This window comes from Nothoprocta perdicaria, unplaced genomic scaffold, assembly GCF_003342845.1.
Source record: "Nothoprocta perdicaria isolate Ctin4 unplaced genomic scaffold, notPer1 scaffold_20, whole genome shotgun sequence".
Taxonomy (NCBI): Eukaryota; Metazoa; Chordata; class Aves; order Tinamiformes; family Tinamidae; genus Nothoprocta; species Nothoprocta perdicaria.
The window spans coordinates 6984148-7005928 of NW_020455205.1; the positions used below are offsets into that span (position 1 = coordinate 6984148).

A 21781-nucleotide genomic window follows, 5' to 3' on the forward strand; every position below is an offset into this window, starting at 1 on the left:
TCATGCAAATCAGGTAAATAGATTTGAAATTAGACTCTGAGCTTGGATCTCTTAATTATGATTCTGTTTTATTTGCCTCAGTCTGCAACTGTTTCTGTAAAATAGCTCTTTTTTGGAAAGGGAATCTGAAATTTTAAAGCAGTGCTGAGGACCTGGAGAAGCCAGTGATGTGCCCTTGACTGGGCACACAAGCTGGCACTGGGCACATGACTGAGTTTGGGTATTAGCAGTTGTTGAAGTGGGTCTGAGTTACAGCTACAGTGTATTTCTTTCTGCTTTTCCTTTATCCCCTATTCCCAGGATGATAATCATGAAGGAAATGCCTGAAGTATTAACAGTGCTGACATATTTAGCATTCTCATTTTTTTTAATCCTTTATATGTGTATATGCCTGAGAAAACAGTCTGAAATTTCTTCTGAACATTATTTTGTTGTCATTTTACTAGGTCTTCTTATTTCCTGTGTGAAGTTACCAGCTACTGTGTTTCCACCACTATTTTGCTATTAAAAATAGAGAAGCTGCTGTTCCTTTTGGTGCTGGCATATAGAGAAGTCTCTGTGATAAGCAGGAAAATACTACTAGCTAATTCTAGGAGATTCACAGTTTCACTTCACGTTTTATATTCTTTGATTTGGTTTAATTTCACATCCTCATCTTGATGATTACCTTCACAATGCAGGAAGCCAAGAGTTGCCTTCTCAAATTTCTCCATAAAAGAGAAAAAGAGATACATTAGACAAGAGCAAAGTGCAAAATGCCCTTTTATCATTATGTAGGCAATTCTGACAAATTTGGCTATGAAAGGAGAAAGACTAATATGCCTTCAGATTTCTTTTTCTCTGAGTTTTATAGTTGCAGCTATCATGTCCACATTTCCTTTTTGCTGTTAAAATCTTAACAGGCAGGTGTTTCTTTCATAATTATTTTTAGCCTTCCTAAGTTACATGTGCATGATGCATGTAAGGCTTAACACCTTTTGGGGTAGAATTCAAAATAGTTACTGGAGTTGTTGCTTTGATAAGGATGGGGAAGATGACATTAAATACTTTAGCCAAGGGAAAAGTTAGATACGTATACATATATATTTATATCTTTTACCAGGCCTATATAGTGATAYAAAGTCTAGGAAGGACCCAACTTAGCATTTTTTGTATGAATGAAGGCTTGAAGTGAGACTTTTCCCTCCCTTTTCTAGCACGTTCTTGTTAAGCTGCATCAGTTGATTCATTCATTCATTCAACTTGACTTTTGCTTTTCCAGTAAGTGTCTCTTGGTTATTCTGTAGTTTGGATTTTCAGTCTGTAGGAGGCATGTTCATTCTGAGACGTCAAGATGATTAATGCCAGTAAAATCCTCGTTGTGATGATATTCTTCCTACCTCTCATCACCTCTGCACCCTGGCCTGCTGTTCATTTTCACATCAGTGTGTTATGGAGCGTGGTGTGAGCTGGAGAACTACCAGATGCTACCTGCCACCTGCCCCTATTTTGGTAGATGTGAAGATCCTTGCTTGTACATGTTTAAGGCTGTTGTTAGGCTATAGCTTCCAACGCTGGGACAGAAAAAAAACTCATCTCAAACTGGAGTAGGGCAGATGGTTAATAAGGCACCTTGAAGTTCTTGGAAATGAAATATGCTGTGAATCCTTTTGTATGTGTGTATAGTGCTCTTCTGTTTTAGACTCCAAGACATGAAGCTGCTATTTCCAGCAGAGGGAAGTAAATTGTTATCTGCCTCTTATTGCTGTAAACAGCTTTAATACTGGCATTAAATACTGCAAAACAAATACCTAAATCAAATGAGTATTGGCTTGTTCTCTGAAGGAACTTGCACTGCAAAACTTTATTTGCTATAAATACAGTGCATTACTGCAGGGCTGTATCCTGTTTGGAAGTGACCTCATCTAGTTTCTGTTAGTGGTTAGCAGTTTTATACCACATGATCTGTGAATAATATGATAGTACAGTGCTCTTAGGAAAYCATCGGAGCTGGATATTGATGCTTCTCGCACTCAAAGCATTTTACTTTGCTTCATGATGATACAGGTCAATAATATGACGGGRCAATAATATGACAGGACTTGCTTTATAGAACTAAGCCATGTGTATCACAGCTACAGCACCTGCTATTTAAGGTAAGTATTTCTAGAGGGGCTGTAGCTGTGATACAAGCCCTTTGCAAGCTCTCGTTCTGTGGGGTCTAGTTCCCAAGCTATTCTCATCTCCCCAGGTTTTGCTTTGATTTTATGGCCTGCTCTTCTCTTGGTCTGGAAGGCTCTCCTTACTTTTTGGAGCTAGAAGTTAGCAAGAAGCTGACGTTTTGGAGTTGAGGACCATTGCCTTCGTACCGGGCTGGCTGTAAAGCGTGTTGGGAGCCGAGGTGGCTGCTTTTCCCCGTGTGGTAACGTGGTGCCTGGCAGGCCCGGCCCACACCTTGGGCTGGTGGCAATGGGCCCTCTGCCACCCGTTCTCTTAGCCTCCCGCCGGCCTCCTCCACGTGCTGATATTACTCATGCATCTCCCCGGAGAAAATTGCTCATCAGCACACGGAAACTGCATGAGCAAAAGACAAAACTTTTTTTGCAGGCCCTACTCACAGCCTAGGCGACTGGTACCAGAAATACCTCCCCCAAATTGCTATTCTGGGAAACCTGTGCTAAAAAGATCACTCTGAGGCAGGGAAATTTCATTTATTTATACTGTCTTTGACAGGTAGCATTGTGCTTGCTTAGAAATATCCATATGARAGATGGAAATGACCTATGGATGAGTTCAGCAAGGCTCCAGCAGATACCTCACTCTTGAAAAGAAAAGAATAACCTTTCCTTTCTGCAGCTTCCCTCTGCTTTATGTGTGTGCTTGACTTTCTATGAACCAACTCTTGCTTTCAAAGAGCTAAGTAGTGCATGTTTAATGGCAACCAGAGGGAACTCAGTAATCCAAATACATTAGAAAGACACAAATGCCAGGAGAGAAGGGAATGACTTGGAAGAATCACAGAATGGTTGAGGTTGGAAGGGACCTCTAGAGAACATCTAGTCCAACCCCTCTGCTCAAGCAGGGACACCCAGAGCCTGGGGCACAGGGTGGCATCCAGGTGGGCTTGGAAGATCTCCAAGGAAGGAGACTTCACAACCTCCCTGGGCAGCCTGTTCCAGGGCTCTGTCACTCTCACAGTAAAAGAGACACCTGGGAAAATTTAATTTGCATTTGCAAGCATGAAAACTGTTTAGTTGAACATGATATGCAGTGGAAATAGTAAGTGTTGTAAGCACCATCTTTTGGAGGCTATTAAAACCAAAGACAAAACAGTGAAAATCCCAAATATTCTTCAGCTTCACCCACATCCTGCTCTCTGTTTATAGTATCACAAGAGGCTAGGCCATTAACAGATAGCTCCACAAATGGAGATTTTTTTGAGCATGGTGGACAAGAGCTAGGCAAGCTGCCTTGCCACCTATGCACCTTTACTTGATCATCCCTTACAAACACCACCGTGGTTGTGAGCCAGACTGCCTGGYTATCAGTTGTAGTTGCTTGCAGGCAGAGTTCAGGGACAGTGTGTGTATCGGCCATAGCAAGATTCATCCAATGCAGAATCTTGAACCGAATCACATGCAACTCTCTAGCTCAGAAACGCACATGTAGAGATGAGCACTGCTAGATGGAGATGAAGTCTGGGCGGATTACTTCTGAGTTTTGTTGGTCAGTTGGTTATGTCAGCATTCATTTAATCAAAAACTGCACTCTGCGAGCTCATGCTTGTGGATTTTGCTTTTAGCCTGATTCATCAGCTTCTTCTCAAGCTCAACTTTTTGTGAAATGTCAGCCAAAAAAAATCAGGTTATTTTCAGTGATTTAGCTGTATTGGTAAAGCACTTAGTCTGCTGTTGAAGTATCCTTTAAATATTACTAATAATAACAGTTAAAGATTTACTGCAGGAGAAGTCCGTAAGGGAGCAGAACGTTTACTGCGTGGTAGTGGGGGTGCTCTCTTTGTTTTAAAGAACGGCGCGTTCAGCTTTGACACCTCATAAAGCACCCTGGCCGCAGATCTTTGGCTGCCCCAGCAGCTCAACGCTGCGGTGCTGCAGCCAAGTCCAGAACTCGGCGAGTCCCAGTTTGCAGAGGCCRTGGAGATGCCGCCAGGAACCACAGAGGCACCTCGTAAATCGGGGCAGGTGGAAACCTCTGGGCACCTGGTTATGGCATCTGGCAGGTCCCGCCGGGAGCGGAGGAAATGCTCTTCCACTGTCTAAGTTTCACTGATCATCCCAAACACGGATATTTGGAGGCAGCTGCCTGAGAGCTCCAGCAGGCTGGGGACGAGGAGTGGACTCTGTTGTGCTGACAAGAGTTTGGTTGTTGCCTTTGTGGTTGGTAAGCGAGAAACAGTCTGTCATGTCTTTTAAACAGCTATGCACATTGTTGCAGCTTGCTGGATGGATACCGAGATGCACCCTGGCTCCAGCTAACAGAGCTGGTTGGGATGTGTGGCGCTAGAGACATCTTCCTTCTGCTGAGGGCAGGACGAGCAGCCTCCAAGCAGGTTGGAGCATTGACTGGCCTTGAGATGCCGAGCAGATGGTCTGCAGGAGCTGTAAAGATGGATTGTGTGAGCTGAAGTACCCAAACACGCTGCTCTCCAGGCGTGTTGCAAAGCCMCTGCTCCAGCTACAGGTGGGGAGATCTGTGGCACTACCCCTGTAAATAGGAGCTTGGGGGTGTTTTGTCTGGCGTGAGAGCAGCCCATGCACAGCTAGCCTGGACTCGCCGTAGCAGAGAATCCCCCATGGCAGCGTCTGCAGAGGGACCGAAGCTGCTCATGTGGCACAGGGATGCTCCTTCCTGCGGGATCGAGCACAGTCAGCTCTGCCTGCACGAGACGTGCAAGTTCTGGYACCTGCCTGAGGAGTGGTGGTGTTTCCACATCTCTTTCAGAAAGAAGCATTAGTGAAAGGCTTGTAGAGGGAACAGATTGGGAGGGAACATGCTTATCGATGTTTCTTATTAGAATACGGGTGTGGGAAGACATCTCTGTGTGGGAATTCTTACTCTGAAGCTCCAGGAGGACAGACATGGTTTTGTTTTGCTSTCACCGGGCGAAGGGGACGTTATTCCCTAGGAGTGCGGGTTGCTGCTGTGGGGACGGATGCTCCCAGTGCCGAACCCGCCGACAGGCRCGTAGCCGCAGAGCCGCACGCGTCGGAGCGCTGCCGCCAGCCCTGGCCTCCCTCCTCCCCCTGGCCCCTCGGAGAAATGCAGGGTCACACTGTGTCCAACTTGTGCCGGTCACTTAAAAACCATCCCGAAAGTGTAGGGTCTGCATATTGCAGAGACATGTTGGAGGAGCAGACCTGGTGTGCGCTGTGTGTCCCACCGGATGCTGGTGCATCCCATTTACTGTGACCATGTTTGACCTTGCTGATGTCCTGGAGGATGCAAATGACCTTCTCCCAGCTTCAGTTCTCTTGTCCAAAGTCACCTGCCTCCTTGGAGACTTCTGCACCATCCAAGGCACAGTCAGTGCCTGGTACCCAGTGCAGTCCTTTCCTCCTCTGGAAAGGGGGAATAAATTTCTCTAAGCTAAGCAGTTTGCGGTAGGTCTTGAAGATGCGGTAGGCCTTGAAGAGCAGAGCCTCCTTTTTACCTCTGGCTCTTCGATAAGAAGATGGCAATAATTGTGGTTTTCTGTTCTGCATGGGGGAGAACATGAGATCTGGGTGGATTGAAAGGAATTGCGCTCGTTTTCTCCGCCTTGTCCTCCCACTTCTCCGTGAGTTCAGGGATGCTCCAAGGAGAGGGAAAACGCTGCCTGGGCTTGGGATTAAAACTGGCTGTTGCTCACGGGGAGAACTGGCACAACACCATGGGGCGGCAGCCAAGAGCAGCCCCACGGGCTTCACCTCCCGTCCTGGCCGCGCCAGGAGGGAGCCCAGCTGCGAGCGAGGAAAACATGTGAGTCACCTCGGAGYGAGCGTCGCCTGTGGCCAGCCAGGCCTGGCCCTGCCAAGGGCAGCGCCGCCTGGCCCTCTCGTGGTCAAAATAGTGCGGATCTGGGGCTTTTCTGCTTGCAAAAAGCTTTAGGACATTCAACTGTTTCCCGGGTCGAGTTGCAGGTTGTTGCATTAAAGCCTGTATCGGACGCTGGTTTTCTTCTGAACAGCCTACGTGTGCAAACATTTTGATGATATTTTAATGTCCCCGGACCACCAAATATCTGCAAAACAGGGACGGCATCTATGGGTGGGATCATGAGGCTCTGCTGGAAGCACATAGAATAGAAAATTGGATGGAGAAAAGCTGCTTAATTTTTTGAAGGTTGTTGACTGGTGAATTGTCTGTGTTGCTTTTTTGTTTCCCTTAGATTTTCTCAAGCAGACCACCTATGAAGTGGAGGCGTTTTTAGAAGCCATTCAGTTCTTCCGTCAAGAGAAAGGCCACTATGGGATGTGGGAAATGATCACTGGCAATGAAAAACAGGTAAAGGAAAACCTTTTTTTTTTTTTTTTTTTGGCTTTGGTTACAGAGCCTTTGAGGACAGTAAAAGTAGAAGGGTCTCTTGGAGAGAAATAATAGTGTGTTTTTTAAGAAAATRCAATACATGCAATTGTCAAAGATGCATCTTTCTGATAACCTTTCAGGATATAAGCAGTAGCTTTTTTAAAAATTAACCATGCTGTGAATTTTTACTACAAAGTGAAAGAAAGTGCTGCATAGCAAAGGTGTCAGGCAGCTCGTGCAGGCTTGTAGGGAGGGCCCCGTTTCCGCAGGAAGTTCACATATCTGCCTTAATTATAGTAGATGCTGCAGAATTCGGTGGTAAATAGAAAGATGCGGGGCCTAAAGCTAAAGACTTGTCACATTTGCTGCTTTTTATGGTTTTGCTAAGTCAGTGAAACCAAAAGTAATAAACATCAAGCTCGGACACTGTCTGCATGCAGCAAATAAATACACACTGTTTGATGAGTTGGGCTGCACTCTGTTTTTCTACCTTTCTTCAATTGCTGTTCTGCAGATAAGAGAGATTTTTTTTTCATTGATTGSTACTGTCTTTGTTACTAAATAAAACAGTTTGCAGTTGCTTTTGCAACTCACCTCCAGATGCTGTTGTAGCAGATCAGGGTCTAGTAAGGCCAGAGCAACAGCTAAGTATAAGAATGTCTTTATTTCTTGCGAATCAAGCTTTTAGTCCTGAGTGCATAAACTCATTGTTCTGGTTCTTGTTCCAGACTCCTGAAATAGTGTTGCGTGGTAACAAACACGCTAGGGCACCAAAAGTTTGTCTATTCAATATTTAAAAARTGGGAGGCTAAACTTACAGTCTTCAATATTTAAAAAGTGGGAGGCTAAACATATAAACTTTGAGCACCTGAATGAATCAGCTTGGAGCATGGATGTTAGCCAAAGTATCTGTTGATCTCTAGGGCATTACTCCAAATGCATTTTAGTGCAACTGAGTTATTACTTAGGCGCTGATTTGTGCATTTTTTCCAAAGCACAGAGTGCTCAGCAGCAAATATTTACTTCAGTACCAGCTGCTGGGTGTTTTCATGATGAAATCTGGCATTCCTTTGGAAAATTGGAAAAAGCCTGATGGGGAGTTCACAAGTCAGCATTTTGTTTTAGCAAACCAGATTATCCTTCTAGGAAAAGCCTACCTTGACAAGCCTCAAAAAAAGGTGGAAATTGAAGGAGAATCTCTAGAGAATATCTTCCCCTGAGCCTTCATGTCAGAGATCAAGGTTTCATGTCAACCTCTAATAATTAATACCTTAATATAAGGAGTTCAATCATTGCTTTGAAGGGATTAACTAGGACATAATTCCTTGACACATCTGCACGGGTTTTTTCTTCTCATTCTTCCCTCAAGTCATGGAACTAAATACTGCTAGTTTCACTTGCATTTTATTTCTCCCATTGCTTGCCAACTGCTTACTCATAACCCCTATACCTCAAGAGGACTATAATCAAAAGACATGCAGACAGTTAATGCTATTATCTTTTTAGTAATAATTCATTCTGTAAGTGTAGTGTGTTCTCATGCGTGCTTCGACCAAGCATAATAATTGTTTTAGGCAAATATCCAAGCTGAGTGAATGGCTTGGAACGACCAGTCTCCAAGTTTGTTGCCGTAAAAGTTCTGTGCAGTGCCAATAACTAGAGTCACTGACACGTCTTTGTGGTGGCACGGAGTCTCACCAGGATTTGCTAAAGTGGTCATTAGCTCACGCTGCGCTGCCTAAGCACCGCAGCACGGATATAGACTAAAGCAAATAGTAACTGAAGACGTACTCATCTGAAGACCTACTCAAAAGTATTTTGTTTCATAAAAGTTCCTTTCCCTGTGGGTTTTTTTTTTCTTGAAGGGGGGGTGTCATTCTTTTTTACATGTTTCGTTATTAATGAAATAAAACTGGAGTTGTAAGTGGTATTTCTGACAGTAGGTAAGTGCTGAAGGAGAGGGCTGCAAGCAGAAGGAAGGAAGACACCTCATGGAGGGGTGGCTTGAAATTTTTGACACCACTGGTTATGAGTATGTCTATAACCCGGAGTGTGTTACAGTACTTAAGGTTTACACTGATGTAACCTCAGTGATCAGCGCTGCATTATTGTAGAATAATATATGAGTAAATAAAGATAACCAGACAAGGCATTAAAAAGCAAGCCCTTCAAGCACACCTGTCAGTAGAGAAATTTAAATTCAATCCAGTATGTGTTAAAAAGGTTGCTTGACAGCTCAGAGACCTCAGCATCTGTTCAAGCAGTTGCCACTTTTACATTTTGTTTTGTGGCACTCCAGTTATAGGAGTTATTCAAGGGATTTTATTATAGGTTATTCATGGGATTTTTTTTAAGTGACTCATTAGTTTCAGAGCTGTGAGACTCATTACTTTCAGAGGCCATTGGTTTTTGACAGGTATTTGAGTCAGCATAGCTGAATCTGCATGGTGCTATAGCATAAAGTGARTCCTTAAGTTTAGTAAATGCTTATTAAGTAGGATATTGCATAGTCTGTGTCTGCAGGGGCTGCCGTAGGTGCAGGAGATGCTCTGCTTTATATTACGTGACACCCTGTCAGAGCCCTCATGGGCCTTTGCTGCCCAAATTCCTAGGGTTTCCCTTGTGCTCCGCGCTGGTGCCTCGCTGGCCGCTCGCAGTGAGGCRGCACTTGGGCAAGTGCAGCAACAGGAGGAGCAGCAGGGAGGTGACCCCACTGAGCTTGGTGGCAACCCCGCTGTGGGAGGCTGAACACGAGCAAGCGCTGGCAGCCTGAGTACGATGGAAATGGGAAGCTGCTTGGTGCTTTTGCAGTCTGCACCCGAGCCATGGGGTCCTGGGGCTGTGAGCCTTCAATGAGAACTGTTGTAGGCACCTTGTTGAAGCAAGGAAAAGAAATGGGTTCAAATAAACATTTGCTTGGAAAAACCTTGTTCAAGGCCCTAGTAAAAGGGAAGAAGGGCTTGCTCTGCTTCATAGAAACCATAGAGTAAACTACTTATCCTTCCCCCCGAGATGAAATGAGAAGCGTACAGAAACTCAAGATGTATTTTGTGAGGGTTTTTTTTGTAGGGTTACTGTGTCTTTCTGGGATTTACAGGATGTCCACTGCAGTTCAAGACTTTCCAGAAGCTGTGGGCAGCTGTTCCCAGCAGTGTTCTAGGACAGATGAAAAGCTCTATGTGGGTTATCTGCAGTATCTCTAACTGGTGGACCAGCAGTTCTTCTAAAGGCTGAACAAACTCGATTCCCTCAGCTTCCCCCAGATATAGCTAATATTTTAAATACAGTTCTCCTGGGATAGCTAGGCAGTTCTGTATTTGAGATTACCTGTATTTGCACTTGGTTGTGTAGTGCAAGCACCCAGTTTTCAGATGAAGGACAGTGAGTGAATGTACCATTTTAATCTTTTGACCATGTAGATCTTGAGCAACCTTGTGATGGAGGAACTTCTACCTAACCTTCAAACGATGATCCTGCCTAAAATGAAAGGAAAGAGGAATGATAGGAAGCGGGCCTGGTTTGGTGTAAGTACTTAGATTTGCAGCCCTGCTSTTTCTCATAGCAGCTGTTTGTGTGTGCTGCTTCTGATTGATGCTTATTAATTTAATATGGTTTTAGATTGTGGAAGAAACATACAGCTTAGTCCAGCAGCAAGTTTCTGAAGGACTCAGTACCTTGAAAGAAGAATGCAGAGATTTTGCAAAAACTCTTGAAGGAACCATTCGCTCAGATATGGATCAGATTCTGAACTCAAAGAACTTCTTGGCTGGAAAAATCAAAGGTTAGTGAGGGAACATCTGCATTTTCGAGCAATTCTGTAATGTTTCTTGTCGTGCTGCTCAAATTGCCAGATATTATTGTGTTAACATGCCTTGTGTTTTGAAAATCCAAATGGAAATACTGATTTTCAGAAAACCCTGAAGGCTTGAGGTTCTTCTTCAAAGCCTTTGGTGGGAATTGATACCTCTGGAAACTCTATCTGTGGAAATGCAAAGTTGTCTTAAATTGGAGCTAACCCTGCCAGGTGTTGAGTATTCTGCTTGGAGTTGCTAATTCTGTTTTCATTTTCACTTGAGYGGCCCTTTATAATGAGGATACAGGTTTCATAAGGAAGATCTGATGTCTAGTAATGCTCTACAAAAACAGGTTATGATTAAGTGACAGGTTCTCAGACTACTAGAGGATACTTAAACCAGGCTTAGGTGGCTTAAAATTAATGTGGAATGAAAAATTATAATTTTGCTAATATAAAACTGACTGTAAAAAATAGACAAAACATTTGYTGATCCTGCCTAAGCTAGCAAGCAAAAGCTGGCAGTGAACARCTGAGAATTCAAGAGCTGTTTTGCTAACCCTGAGGAGGTTGCATAGATATTCCCACATCAGTCGGATGCTTTCACTGAATTGCAAAGTACTAAGTTCAAGTAACTCCTTATACAGCGTATTAAAAGCTGCAACATCTATGCTCTGTACAAACCTCTCAATATTTTTATCAATATTTGCAGCTGCCCTTTCTTATTCTGTCACAGGGCAGCTAATGTGCTAAAATGCGGTTAGTTGAGGCCTGGGAGAAGGTGTTTCACTGCCCCTCTTAAAACCATAAACTGGCCTTTCATCTTTGAGGATGACAATAGTCAAAAATAATATGTCAGTGGCTCCATTCTAGAATGGATCGGTATGACATTTTTCACTGTATCTATTCATGGCCTAAGATGCATCCATTGTGTTKTCTGACACTGTCCAGCCACTGTTTCTGAGCCTGCCCAGAAGTGCTGCACAGAAAATATCCAGCCGTTTCTTACTTCCATCCTGGAGGAGCTCATGGGCCCAGTGAGTTCGGGATTCACCGAAGTCCGCTCACTCTTTGATAAAGAAGTTAATGAAATCATCCAGAACTTCCAGAAGACAAGTGATACCACAAAGCTGAAGGAGGTAAGACATGATTCTGGACTGTTTCACATTGCCATGGGACTTTCTACTTAGAACCTAGCTCACAGCAATATTTGCTTTCTTGTGTTGTAGTGAATTAGTGCTTAGTTTTGTCATCTAAAAAGTCATGTGGTATTCGTGCATGTGGAGTGTAGATCTCAGAATTTGTTTAGGGCCACTGTTACCCTGTATATTAAAAATTCAACCCAGGTTGCTTACTCTCTAAACCTGTTCTTCCCTGTTGAAATGCAGAATGTGGACCAGCTTATGAAGCTACCATTCAACTCTGTGAAAATGGAGCCCTGTTACCTGAAAGTGAACCTCCTCCAGGAACTGCTTCAAGACCTCAAGAGCCGCTTCAAGGTCTATCACATTGATTTCGTGGTTCAGAGGACACAGAACTTCATGCAAGAGGTACTGTAACATCCAGTTTTTCCTTCTGGAAAAATCCCACTTGGAACAAGTTAGGTTTGTCCTTTCAACTCACTTCAAAGCAATCTTGATAAAAAGCTATGGAAGAAGCTGGAATACATCTCCCAAGTACAGATACGAAGCCTAATAAAATCATATTTAGAAGCTCAGTTTCATATTTATATTTATGAGGTTGAATGTATCTTTCAATATCTGCCTGACTGCATTCTCAAGAGTTAATTTTTCAGGAAAATATTGAATTTATTTTTACAAAAAAGTAATATTTCCTCCTTTGGTAATTTGGTCTCTCATTAATATAAAGTRAGGCAGTTAGTACTAGTAGAAATAGGGAATTACTTGACTGCTGATGACATCTCAGGATATACCTGCTTTTAGCAGCTTTAGCCAAATTCAGTTTTCATCTGAACGGCTGAAGTGACTGCATCCCTGGGATGAAAAGGAACCACGTCGCCTCTTTTCCCCTCCAGCGCGTGCTTGCATAGACTTTAATTTTGTTTCGCTTTTATATTGTCTGGATATCTGGCCAGAAATCTACTAAGAGCTGACCAGTCAGCTGCTTTCAATTGCCACAGTGCAGGACATGTAAGGCCTTGTAGCTCTGTGTTGAATTCTGTGGTTCTGTTCAGTAGTTGAGAAACTAACCAGTTCATCATGTTATCTCACAAATTGGGCCTGGTCCAGTTCTGTGGAGTCAGAATCATGACCATAGACATAAAGTCTCTAGCACAGTGCTCAGTTAAGGCATTTCTACAAGCAGCTCTTCTAATAACAAGAATGATTTAGAAATAAAAATCTCTTTTCATGACTTATCTTTCAAGAGACCATTCTGAAGTGCTGCTCAAATAAAAAATGTCTTTAAAGGAAGACCATGAGTGAAAACAAAGAAGGGTGCAGAAAATACATTCCTGACAAGCCAAGTCTTTTTCTAAAGGGACCRTGAGTCAAATAGCTTAAATGAGAGTACATACTATTCTGCCAAAGCTCTTACTGCCCCTTTGTCTTCAGAGGGCTAATATTTCATCTCATGAGAATAGTAAGTGGTTCCACTTTGTGTCAGTGGATGTAGCACCTGTTTTGTTAACAAGTAGGGTCAGGAGGGTCTAAGGTCATATTGTCTTAGTTTAAAAGAAAGCCTTGACTTTATCCTAGCTCTCTTGCTAAGAACCAGGTGGTTGGAATAGGCTTCCTTCCCTGAAKGTATAGGTAAGGACTGGAAAGGTTGGCATCCCCTAGTGGCTAACGTTCTGCAATGTTCTCAGCTGGCATAAATAAGCTGCTATGTGCTCAGCTGGCATAAATAAGACAGCTCCAAAGACTTTGCTAGAGGTGTGCCAATTTCCATTTGGTCCAAATAAAATATCAGATAAAAAGTGAGYACTTCATCTTAAATTAGCCTCGGATGTGATGCTGAAATTGTTCTTGTCCTTTTTTTTTGTGACCAAGGTCTTGCAGTGCATAAGCCTTAACTGTGTGGTCTTCTCATGAATGCACAGATTGTACACAGCTCCCTGTTTTCTGTTTCCGTGTACAAACAGTTTCTATAATCTAGTCTCATGCTAGCTTCAAAGTTACAAAWATCGCTCTTCCCAAAATTTGTCGTGGGTTATATAAAAACAAAATATTACTCACCATGGAGGAGATGAAAGTGTGTCTTACTCATAAGCAGGTACATACTCACTAACAAACCACAAAAAGATCTCTGAATGGCAAGYGGCTGTCTGTGCAGATTGACCTGTGTCTTCCTGAGCAGTGCAAAGGAAGACACAGCAGGATCAACGCCTTCCATGTGGACATCCCTATACTTCTCCGATAAGAATATGTTCAAATTGGAATGACAAATCTAAATAGCTAAAAGATGAAAACTCACATTACATAAATATAATTACCACTTGCAGAACTGTTTTTCTGAAGTATGTTTTCAGAGCATGGATTTAATTTTCAATTATAATAATGAATCAGTGGGTAGCCTGAAAGTAGGGCAAATACCAACATAATCATTTGATGAGAAATTATTTCATTCTGTGAKTTGAGCCTTCAAAAAACTCTTGCTAGTATATATTATTTCACTCAGAAAAGTAGTTTGAATTGCACCAACAAAACCACACTTTTGGGACAAGATAAGTTGAAACTATATTGGATAATTTGGATATAAAAAAAAACGAAAGTGAGGTCATTTCATTTTCTTGTTTTCTTCCACGAGCGTAACATGTTCTTCTTTTTGCTTTCCAGTTCTAAAATAAAGTGTTGAAATCTAAAATAAACAAGGCTTTTATTCCCCTTTCACAATCATTTTAAGTACTGGAAAACATTATCAGTTTTAGGCAGATTATTCTCTCTCCTATTCACCTTCTAAAAAAATCAAATTAACAGTTGCATTTSTCATGTTTCTCTACATATATGGAAGTTTTCTGTTACTGGAAAACTATGTTTCATATGCCTTGATCTTTAACAATTTTTAATTACTATTCTTAGCTGATGGAAAACGCAGTTTATACTTTTGAGCAGTTGTTCTCTCCAAGTTGCCAAGCCGACTCAGCAAAAATTGCAACAACCATTGAAAAAGTCAAGCTGAGAGTACTGAAGGTAAATATTATTGCTGCATTTGTTCAGAAAAACTTGCCCTTTGAAAACCAAAAATATCTTTTATGTAAATTTATTTCAGTATTTGAGAGAAGAAATGGCTTACCATGTAGTGGAAGATACTGATTTGGTAACGCTTAGCAGATGCATAGATGACCATGTTAAGTGAAAAAGTTGTGGGGGAAAAAAGGATCTTTTATTTAAAGTAAATGACCTGAAGTTCCAGTGAGAGTGACTTTAGACATAGTAAGTAATCAACTTAATTTGGAGGGTAAAACCTAGTTCTGGGCAGACAGCTGTGAAAGTGTATACATGGACAGTCTTACTAACTGCAGTTTTAAATCAAATGGAGATGATCTGGGCAAATCATTTTACAGTAGTTTTAGAATTAGCCTGTCCCTAGTATTTCATCTAGCCTCAGAAAAGGCATCACAYAAAACCTAATCTCTCAGCATTTTTGCAAAAGTTGAATTAATCTGCAGGATAATTTGAACCCAGAGTGCTCCTGTGATGAGCTACTTTATGGAATTTGCCTATCACCAGTTACAGGTCAGCAAGAACCAGGTTCTTCTGTTAATGACTGATAGCACCAAACACATTTGGCTTCATTTCTCTTTCTGTCTGTTTTTGGCAGCAATATGATTATGACAGCAGCACTATCCGGAAGAAGATATTTCAAGAAGCATTGATACAGATCACTTTGCCAACAATGCAGAAGGCACTTGCTTCAACATGCAAACCGGTAGGTCACTTTATTGCTCTGTGGTTAGAGAATAATAAAAGACAGGAAGGACTTAACACCTTGGTAATAAATCCTAAACCATCTAAAGCTGTTTTCCCTCAAGGAGCCATATACATTGGCTGCCTGYTCTGCCAGGCAATGCTTAGATTTGCCATTTTGTGCATTGGTGTGGCAGGATGAGGGATTGAGAGTCCAGTGGAGATTCAGAAAGCATGGAAGTGGTATTTGCAACTTTCCTTCTCAACGATCGTTGTAGGCCTGTGCTCTCTCCTGGTTTTATTTCTTCCTTAGAGATCTGGAGTCCCCTCAAAACCAGACTTTTCCATAAATCTGACAGTCTCCAGGTTACGAGCTTGTCCTTAGCGCTGCTGCTCTGCTGAAATCCCAGCTGTCTGGGATCCCATTTGGTGGCTCGAGGAGAGAGCTTTCCTCTGAGTTGAGCCCAGCGGATCCACTGTGAATACGCAAAATAAATAGTCTTTCATTTGGACACCCATGGGCTTCACAGGGAGCCCCTTTGGCAGGCAGTGTGTGGTAACCTCTCACACTTTCATTGTACTTACTGAAAGGTTGCTGCCCTAAACCGTCCTGGCCTCCCTGCCCTTTGGTTGGCTGATGTTCAGTGGTGGCCACGAGCTGTGTCACCCATGCAGTGCTGCTCGAGCTGATCCTCTCCTGCTTGTTTCAGGTTTTAAACAACATTTTATGAAATGAGTATTTTGTCAAGTTACACTCATGAGCGTTTGAGGATAGATGCACCTTCAAGCTACTAGAAAACAAAGATAGTGTGAAAGCTCCTCTATTAGAAMTATGCAGGGGTCACTCCACTTATTTTTATAGACTATCAAGCAGCTCYTAGGGATAATGACTCAGTAATTGTCTAGACATAGACTCTTACATATAARTCAGTAAGTTAAAATGTTACACGCCTATTAAAAAAACAAAACTCCAGTTATCTCCCATGCTCACCATGCGTTTGCCTCCCAGGACAGRCAATGACTGAGGCACTTCCTCACCAGCTATTTACATTAGAATTATTTATTATGGTGCAGATGGCCATGGTCTGCTAAAAATGCAACAGGTAACTAGTGCAAAAATAATGTTGATAAGTGCATAATAAATTGTGAGCATATATGGTTAATTTAATTAGTTCAAGCAGTTCACCTCAAGGGACAGCAAGGAGCATTACAAGAGCTGCTAGTTGGCATCTCCGAGGTTCCCTGTTGAAGTAAGACACTCAATATGCCTTAGCTCCATTTATTTTTRTTTATTTCTTTGTTCCTTGTGTGCCTGCACAGGAGCTGCAGAAATACGAGCAGTTCATTTTTGCTGATTACACTAGTGTGATCCAAGTAGAGAATGTCTATGAAGAGATTTTATATCAGATGCTGCTTGAAGAAACCCTGAAAGGTAAGAAGGCTTYTGAGGTGGCAGTAACAGCAGCCAGACCAGCGGCCTGTGAGCTCTGGCCTCAGGCTTTCAAGAGCCCTAACCTGGCTGCCTCAGATGCACCCCTAGCTGAGCCAAAGCATTTGCAGTTAAGAGGCTTCCATGTTTTGGTTCAGCTCATTAAAGAAGCATGGCAAGCCTATAAATGTGAATCCCTGTGGAACCTTTACAAAGTTTGGGATATTCAAAATGTTTTCTGACAAAATAATTATACYACCTCTATTTCTTTTTGAATACATGGGCAAAGGGATGAAGTTACGCTCAGAATTTGGTTATTTGCAAAGACTTGGTGACATCTAATGGCAGTGAAAACAAATTTCCAAAACAGAATGTACTGCTGGATGCACTTTCTAGTAAATTACTATTGCCAATACAGTATGCTCTGCAGACCTGTTTGAGTTTTTTTAATCAGAAAATAAAACCATTTTTGTTGTAGATGAAGATACATAAAATACTTGTGTATTTCCTTGCTTCTGTCTGTCTGTACATATGATTAAAAAAAAAACAAGTCCTTGTATTCCACAAGAAGTTTTAATAGCCCCTTTGGGGCACTACCCTTCCAAAATCTCAGTATAATGTTATGAACACATTTTTATTCACATAYTTGGTGTAAATAGTTTTGCATTTAAAAGGTACCTTCGTGCATTGTAGACAGTCTGACAGTTTTCTTTTAACAGCAGTGACAGACTCAACTCAATATTGAAGTCCCATTYTTCAAAACAAATAAAATGTAAACCAAAAATGTGGAAGATTATTACTAATATGATCTATAACATTAGAATACATAACATTAGGAACACAGGAAAAGAGTGTATCTTCTTTAAACCTGTCTGTCAGCCTTCTCAAAACATTTTGTCCTTTCTSTTTCACTCAGTAATAAAAGAAGCTGCCGTTCTGAAGAAACACAACCTCTTTGAAGATAACTTGAATTTGCCTTGTGAAAGCGTGTCCAGTTTAACTGACCTCAAGACTCCTACGGGATCAGCTCAAACCACTCCTGCTAAGAAGCCTTCCACCACCAGAGCCGAAATATCAGATACTGAAAATCCAAGTGAGGAAACACTTGTTGTGACTGAAAAAAATTCCTGGGAGAAGGATCGTGGTGATGGCAAGTCACTAGACAAAGAGACAGTAGTTCCTGTCAAAGTGGCTGATAATCGGGCAAGCACAAGAGAAAAAGTGATCATTACAGACATCAGTGAAAAACAGGATTCCCCTCCATATACTCCTAAGAAACAAGAAGCTGCAGAGGAAAAAAGAACTTCCCAGAATGAAGATAAGGAGAAAGCTGTGGAGGAAAAAGTAACTTCTGAGACTGAAACCACAGTGCAAGTAGATTTTGGAGCCAACACTGAAACAGAATATAAGGTACATGAAGGTACAGTGGAGCAAACTGTAACTTCTGGGAGTAAAAAGGCAACGGAAACAGAGTTTGTAGGCAATGCAGAAAAAGAAAGCAAAATACGGGAAGAAGTTGCAGAGGTAAAATTAACTTCCCCACATGATAATGCAGTAGAAGCAGAAATTTTAGGGAATGTTGATAAGAAAACTCAGGTAGAAGAAGAGACACTAGGAGAATTGTCTCAGGGTGAAAGGGCAGTAGGGCTTGGAGAGAACAGTAAAAAAGAAAGCAAGAACCAAGGAGCAGTCACTGAAGACAGGGTTACTTTACAGAGTGAAAACACAGTGAACGAAGGGCTTGGAGACAAGACTAAGCAAGAAGGCAACTCAGAAGAAGAGAGTGTTAAACCTCCTGATGATGTGAATGAAATAAGGAGTTTGCTGATGGTAGCAGTTGAATTACCAGCAGATACTTCATGTGAGAACATGAAAGAGATTTGTGAGTGYGAGATATTAAAGTTGCAGGAGCACAATGGGTGTAATGAGATGAGCCAAGTTACTGCAGCAGAAAGTCAAGTGAGCCACCTGATGAATAAAGATRTGGAGTGCACAGAGCTCACGGGGAACCAGTTATCTCCATCCAGTTCAGGGACGGATAGCACAAATTTAATGATTATGTCAGGGAGAGCCTGCAATACGGCACAAGCAGAATGGTTGGTGGACATCTCTGGTACATCCCAAGAGGTAAAGACAGAAACAGAGAACGTCCAAAGTGTTTCGTGCACAGGCGTGGGAAGCTGTGAAAGCAGTAGATTGCAGCCAGAGGAGCACGCTGAAAACGTGACTGAAGACAAAACATTAAATGTAGAGGAAGGAGGAGCAAGGAATAGTGACAGTGCCACAGTGGAGGTAGGGACTGAGAGCTTTTATCCTAATCCGGCTGAATATTCAGACATAACACAAGGCCCAAGAACAGAAGCGATGGATGTGCCAGTTCCTTCCGCACCGGAGCTGGGCAGTGTTAGCACTGTCCAGGTCGCAGGAGATGCTTGGTCTGGTGAGAGTGAAGGGAAGCCAGCAGATGAATCATCTCCACACGCTGAAGTTAAAAGCACAGAAGGAAGCGAGATTCTCACAGAAGAAAACAGGGACGACAGTTCTGTACTGCAAAGCTGTGAAGAGTAASAAGTGTTTTTCAGTCTGGCCCTCTAGGATTTATTCACACCAGTAGCCTGAATACTTGTTTAAGCCACGAATACTTGTTTAATCATGAATACTTGTTTAAGTCTGGTCTGGAGGAGAGGATGGGATCTCTTGCAGTTTTGTGATCTCTTCCTAAGTGGCAGATAACTGTTTTCTTTTTCCTAACAGCTCTCAGTCCTTAAAATTGGGTTACTATTTGGGAACCTCATCTTTCATTTAATATTTGCTACCTTTTATGGTTAGAGAAAAAAAGTTTGAAAACGTGACCACCGAATGCTTTGAAAACAACTTGCCCCCCCTAGCTACAAACTATTTTTAATTTTAACAACTTCACTGTTCTTAGGTTCATTGCCAGGGACTAGATTATGGTATTTAAGTGCATGAATTYGACAGCAACATGATGATTCTTAGGTGGTTGATATATAAGTTGTTACTCAAGGATGCTTTTAGTATTTGCATGTAGTATATGGGAAATAAATGACGTTTTTATTAGTTAAACAGGAATCAAATGGATAATTTGGTAGATTGCTTGGAGGCCACATTGTATGCAAACTCTGGAATCGGATTACTTAATTATTTTCAAGTATTGACAGATATGAAAGACAATGAAGTGTTCTGATTTTTCTTATTGCGATATTTAAAATGGGAAAAACATGGGAGCAGGTTTCTCAGTCCCACTCTGCACTTCTAGGTTATTTAGCCTTCCAGAGCACTTTACATCTGTTTTGTTTTTTTTTTACTTTATGGAAGGGAAAGATGAGAATGTTTACAATAACTATAGTAGTTAGTAGTAACCAGGTGGCATCTTTCCATCATACTTCCCACCATGAAATATATTCACTTATTGCTAATACAGAATATGAGTCCTGCCTTGCACGTTCTTACTGATCTCAGTTACATCGTCCCAATTTTGTAGATCTTGGTGATGGCTTTTAGGTAGCATAAGATAAACAGTAAATTGCAGTAATTCTGAAATATCATAACCATTGTGTATAATCTCTACAACAGATATTCATTAAGCAGAAAGCAGCTAAGTAAAGCTTATTCAGTTAGGTTTTGGAGTGCAGAATCACRTTTCGGGAGCAGATTCTTTTCATTTCCAGTGTATTATTGTCCACAACATCAAATTGTAATCTATGCACAAAGTTGTGTATGCGTCACCTGCCTACTCARTGTAATGTCTGTGCACAGAAAAGTTTGGGGGTGAAAAATAGTGTGTTAATAAACTAGGCAGGCAAACTAGCCATGCACGTTGGAGGTCAGTTTAAGGTACCTTAGAAACCTGGCCTAGAGTTTCTGAGTCTTTCTGTATAAATATAGTAGAGTCCAGGGCAGCTCAGATTAATTATAAATACAGCAAGTGCGGACTACAGAACTCCATCATAAAGAGATGSGAAAGAAATAATGAAACCGCAAGAGCCCTGCCAAGTAAGAGTCCTGATATTTGTTGTCATTTAACTSTGTAAAGTCTGTTATTTAATGCTATCAAACAGTCTATAATACTAACAGAGCCTTGACACTAGAGGAATAGGCAAGAGTAGCTTGGACTAGGGCCCTCCTTGAGTTCAAAGCAGAAAGTTAACTCTTTTTGTCAAGAAAAGGCCACTGTGAGCACTCGCGTCGGTGAGTTGTGTCTTGTACATGAGGGGACAGCAGAGCCATCCTCACGGGAGGGATCTGGGGTAGAGGCTTGGAGGGTTTTGCTTCTCAGGCTCCAGACTGGCTCAGCCCTGTGCTGTGTCCTGACCTAACTCTGTAACAACTGCTTGTAAAGGCAATAAACCAGCTCTTTCCTTTCATTGCTGGCCTCCAGCAGGTTTCTTTTTTGTTGTTTGTTTTGGGATTGTTGTTTGYTTCTTTTGTTTTCTTCTTTATTTTTAAAGAATTGGACACAAAGTGCCGCTCAGGTGGCCAAACGCCGCGTTCCTTCACCCCGTTAAACGGAGACGCGCTGAGAAGGCCACGGCAGCCCCTCCTTCTCCGCCAGCCCCTCAGCGGGCGGGAACTATAGCCCCCAGGAGCCCCCGCGCCGGAGGGGGCGCCCGCCGCGCGCTGAGCACGCTGGGAGTTGTAGTCTACGACGGCCGCGCTTGCGCCCAGCGGAGCCGCCGCAGGGAGCGGTGCGGGCGGCGGGGGGGGGAGTGCCCCTCCTTTTGTCCACGTCGCACTCGCGCGAGGTGCGGCGTCGGGGACACGTGATGCGCGCGCACGCACGGCATTGGAGAGGGGGAGGGCTCGGGGCGCTTCTATTGGCCCAGCGAGGCGGCGCGTGCGCAGTGTGGAGGTGCGGCCGGGCGGGCGGAAGTGGCGGCGCGAAGTGGTTTCCGTGGCTACGCAAGGAGGCGGCGGCTGGGCCGGGGCAAGGCCGGGCCGGGCCGGGCGCGGCGCTTCGGGACCGCCCGCGCGGCGAACGGGGGGCGGAGAGCGGCATGGGCCGGCGCCGGGCCTAGCGGGAGGGCAGGCGGCCGCCGCCATGAGCGGAGCTGCTGGCGGCGAGCGGGGCTGCGCGCGGCCGGCGCCCCGCTGCAGGCGGCCCTGGCGGCTCCTGGCCCTCGGGCTCCTCTCGGCCTCCTCCGTGCTGGCGGCCGCCCCGGGCGCCGG

At 43.1% G+C, this 21781-nt stretch overlaps 1 protein-coding gene across 1 annotated transcript in view; it reads left to right on the forward strand.

The window, feature by feature from the left end:
• Nucleotides 1–19358, forward strand: part of FAM129A (family with sequence similarity 129 member A) — a 45816-nt gene extending 26458 nt beyond the window's left edge. Inside the window, exons 6-14 of the mRNA XM_026037933.1 lie at nt 6368–6483; nt 9924–10028; nt 10123–10285; nt 11249–11436; nt 11686–11847; nt 14338–14448; nt 15080–15187; nt 16486–16597; nt 17511–19358. Coding sequence (XP_025893718.1) covers nt 6368–6483; nt 9924–10028; nt 10123–10285; nt 11249–11436; nt 11686–11847; nt 14338–14448; nt 15080–15187; nt 16486–16597; nt 17511–19162 — 2717 coding nt within the window. The 3' untranslated portion in view covers nt 19163–19358. The remainder of the gene's footprint in view (nt 1–6367; nt 6484–9923; nt 10029–10122; nt 10286–11248; nt 11437–11685; nt 11848–14337; nt 14449–15079; nt 15188–16485; nt 16598–17510) is intronic.
• Nucleotides 19359–21781: the final 2423 nt, after the last annotated feature.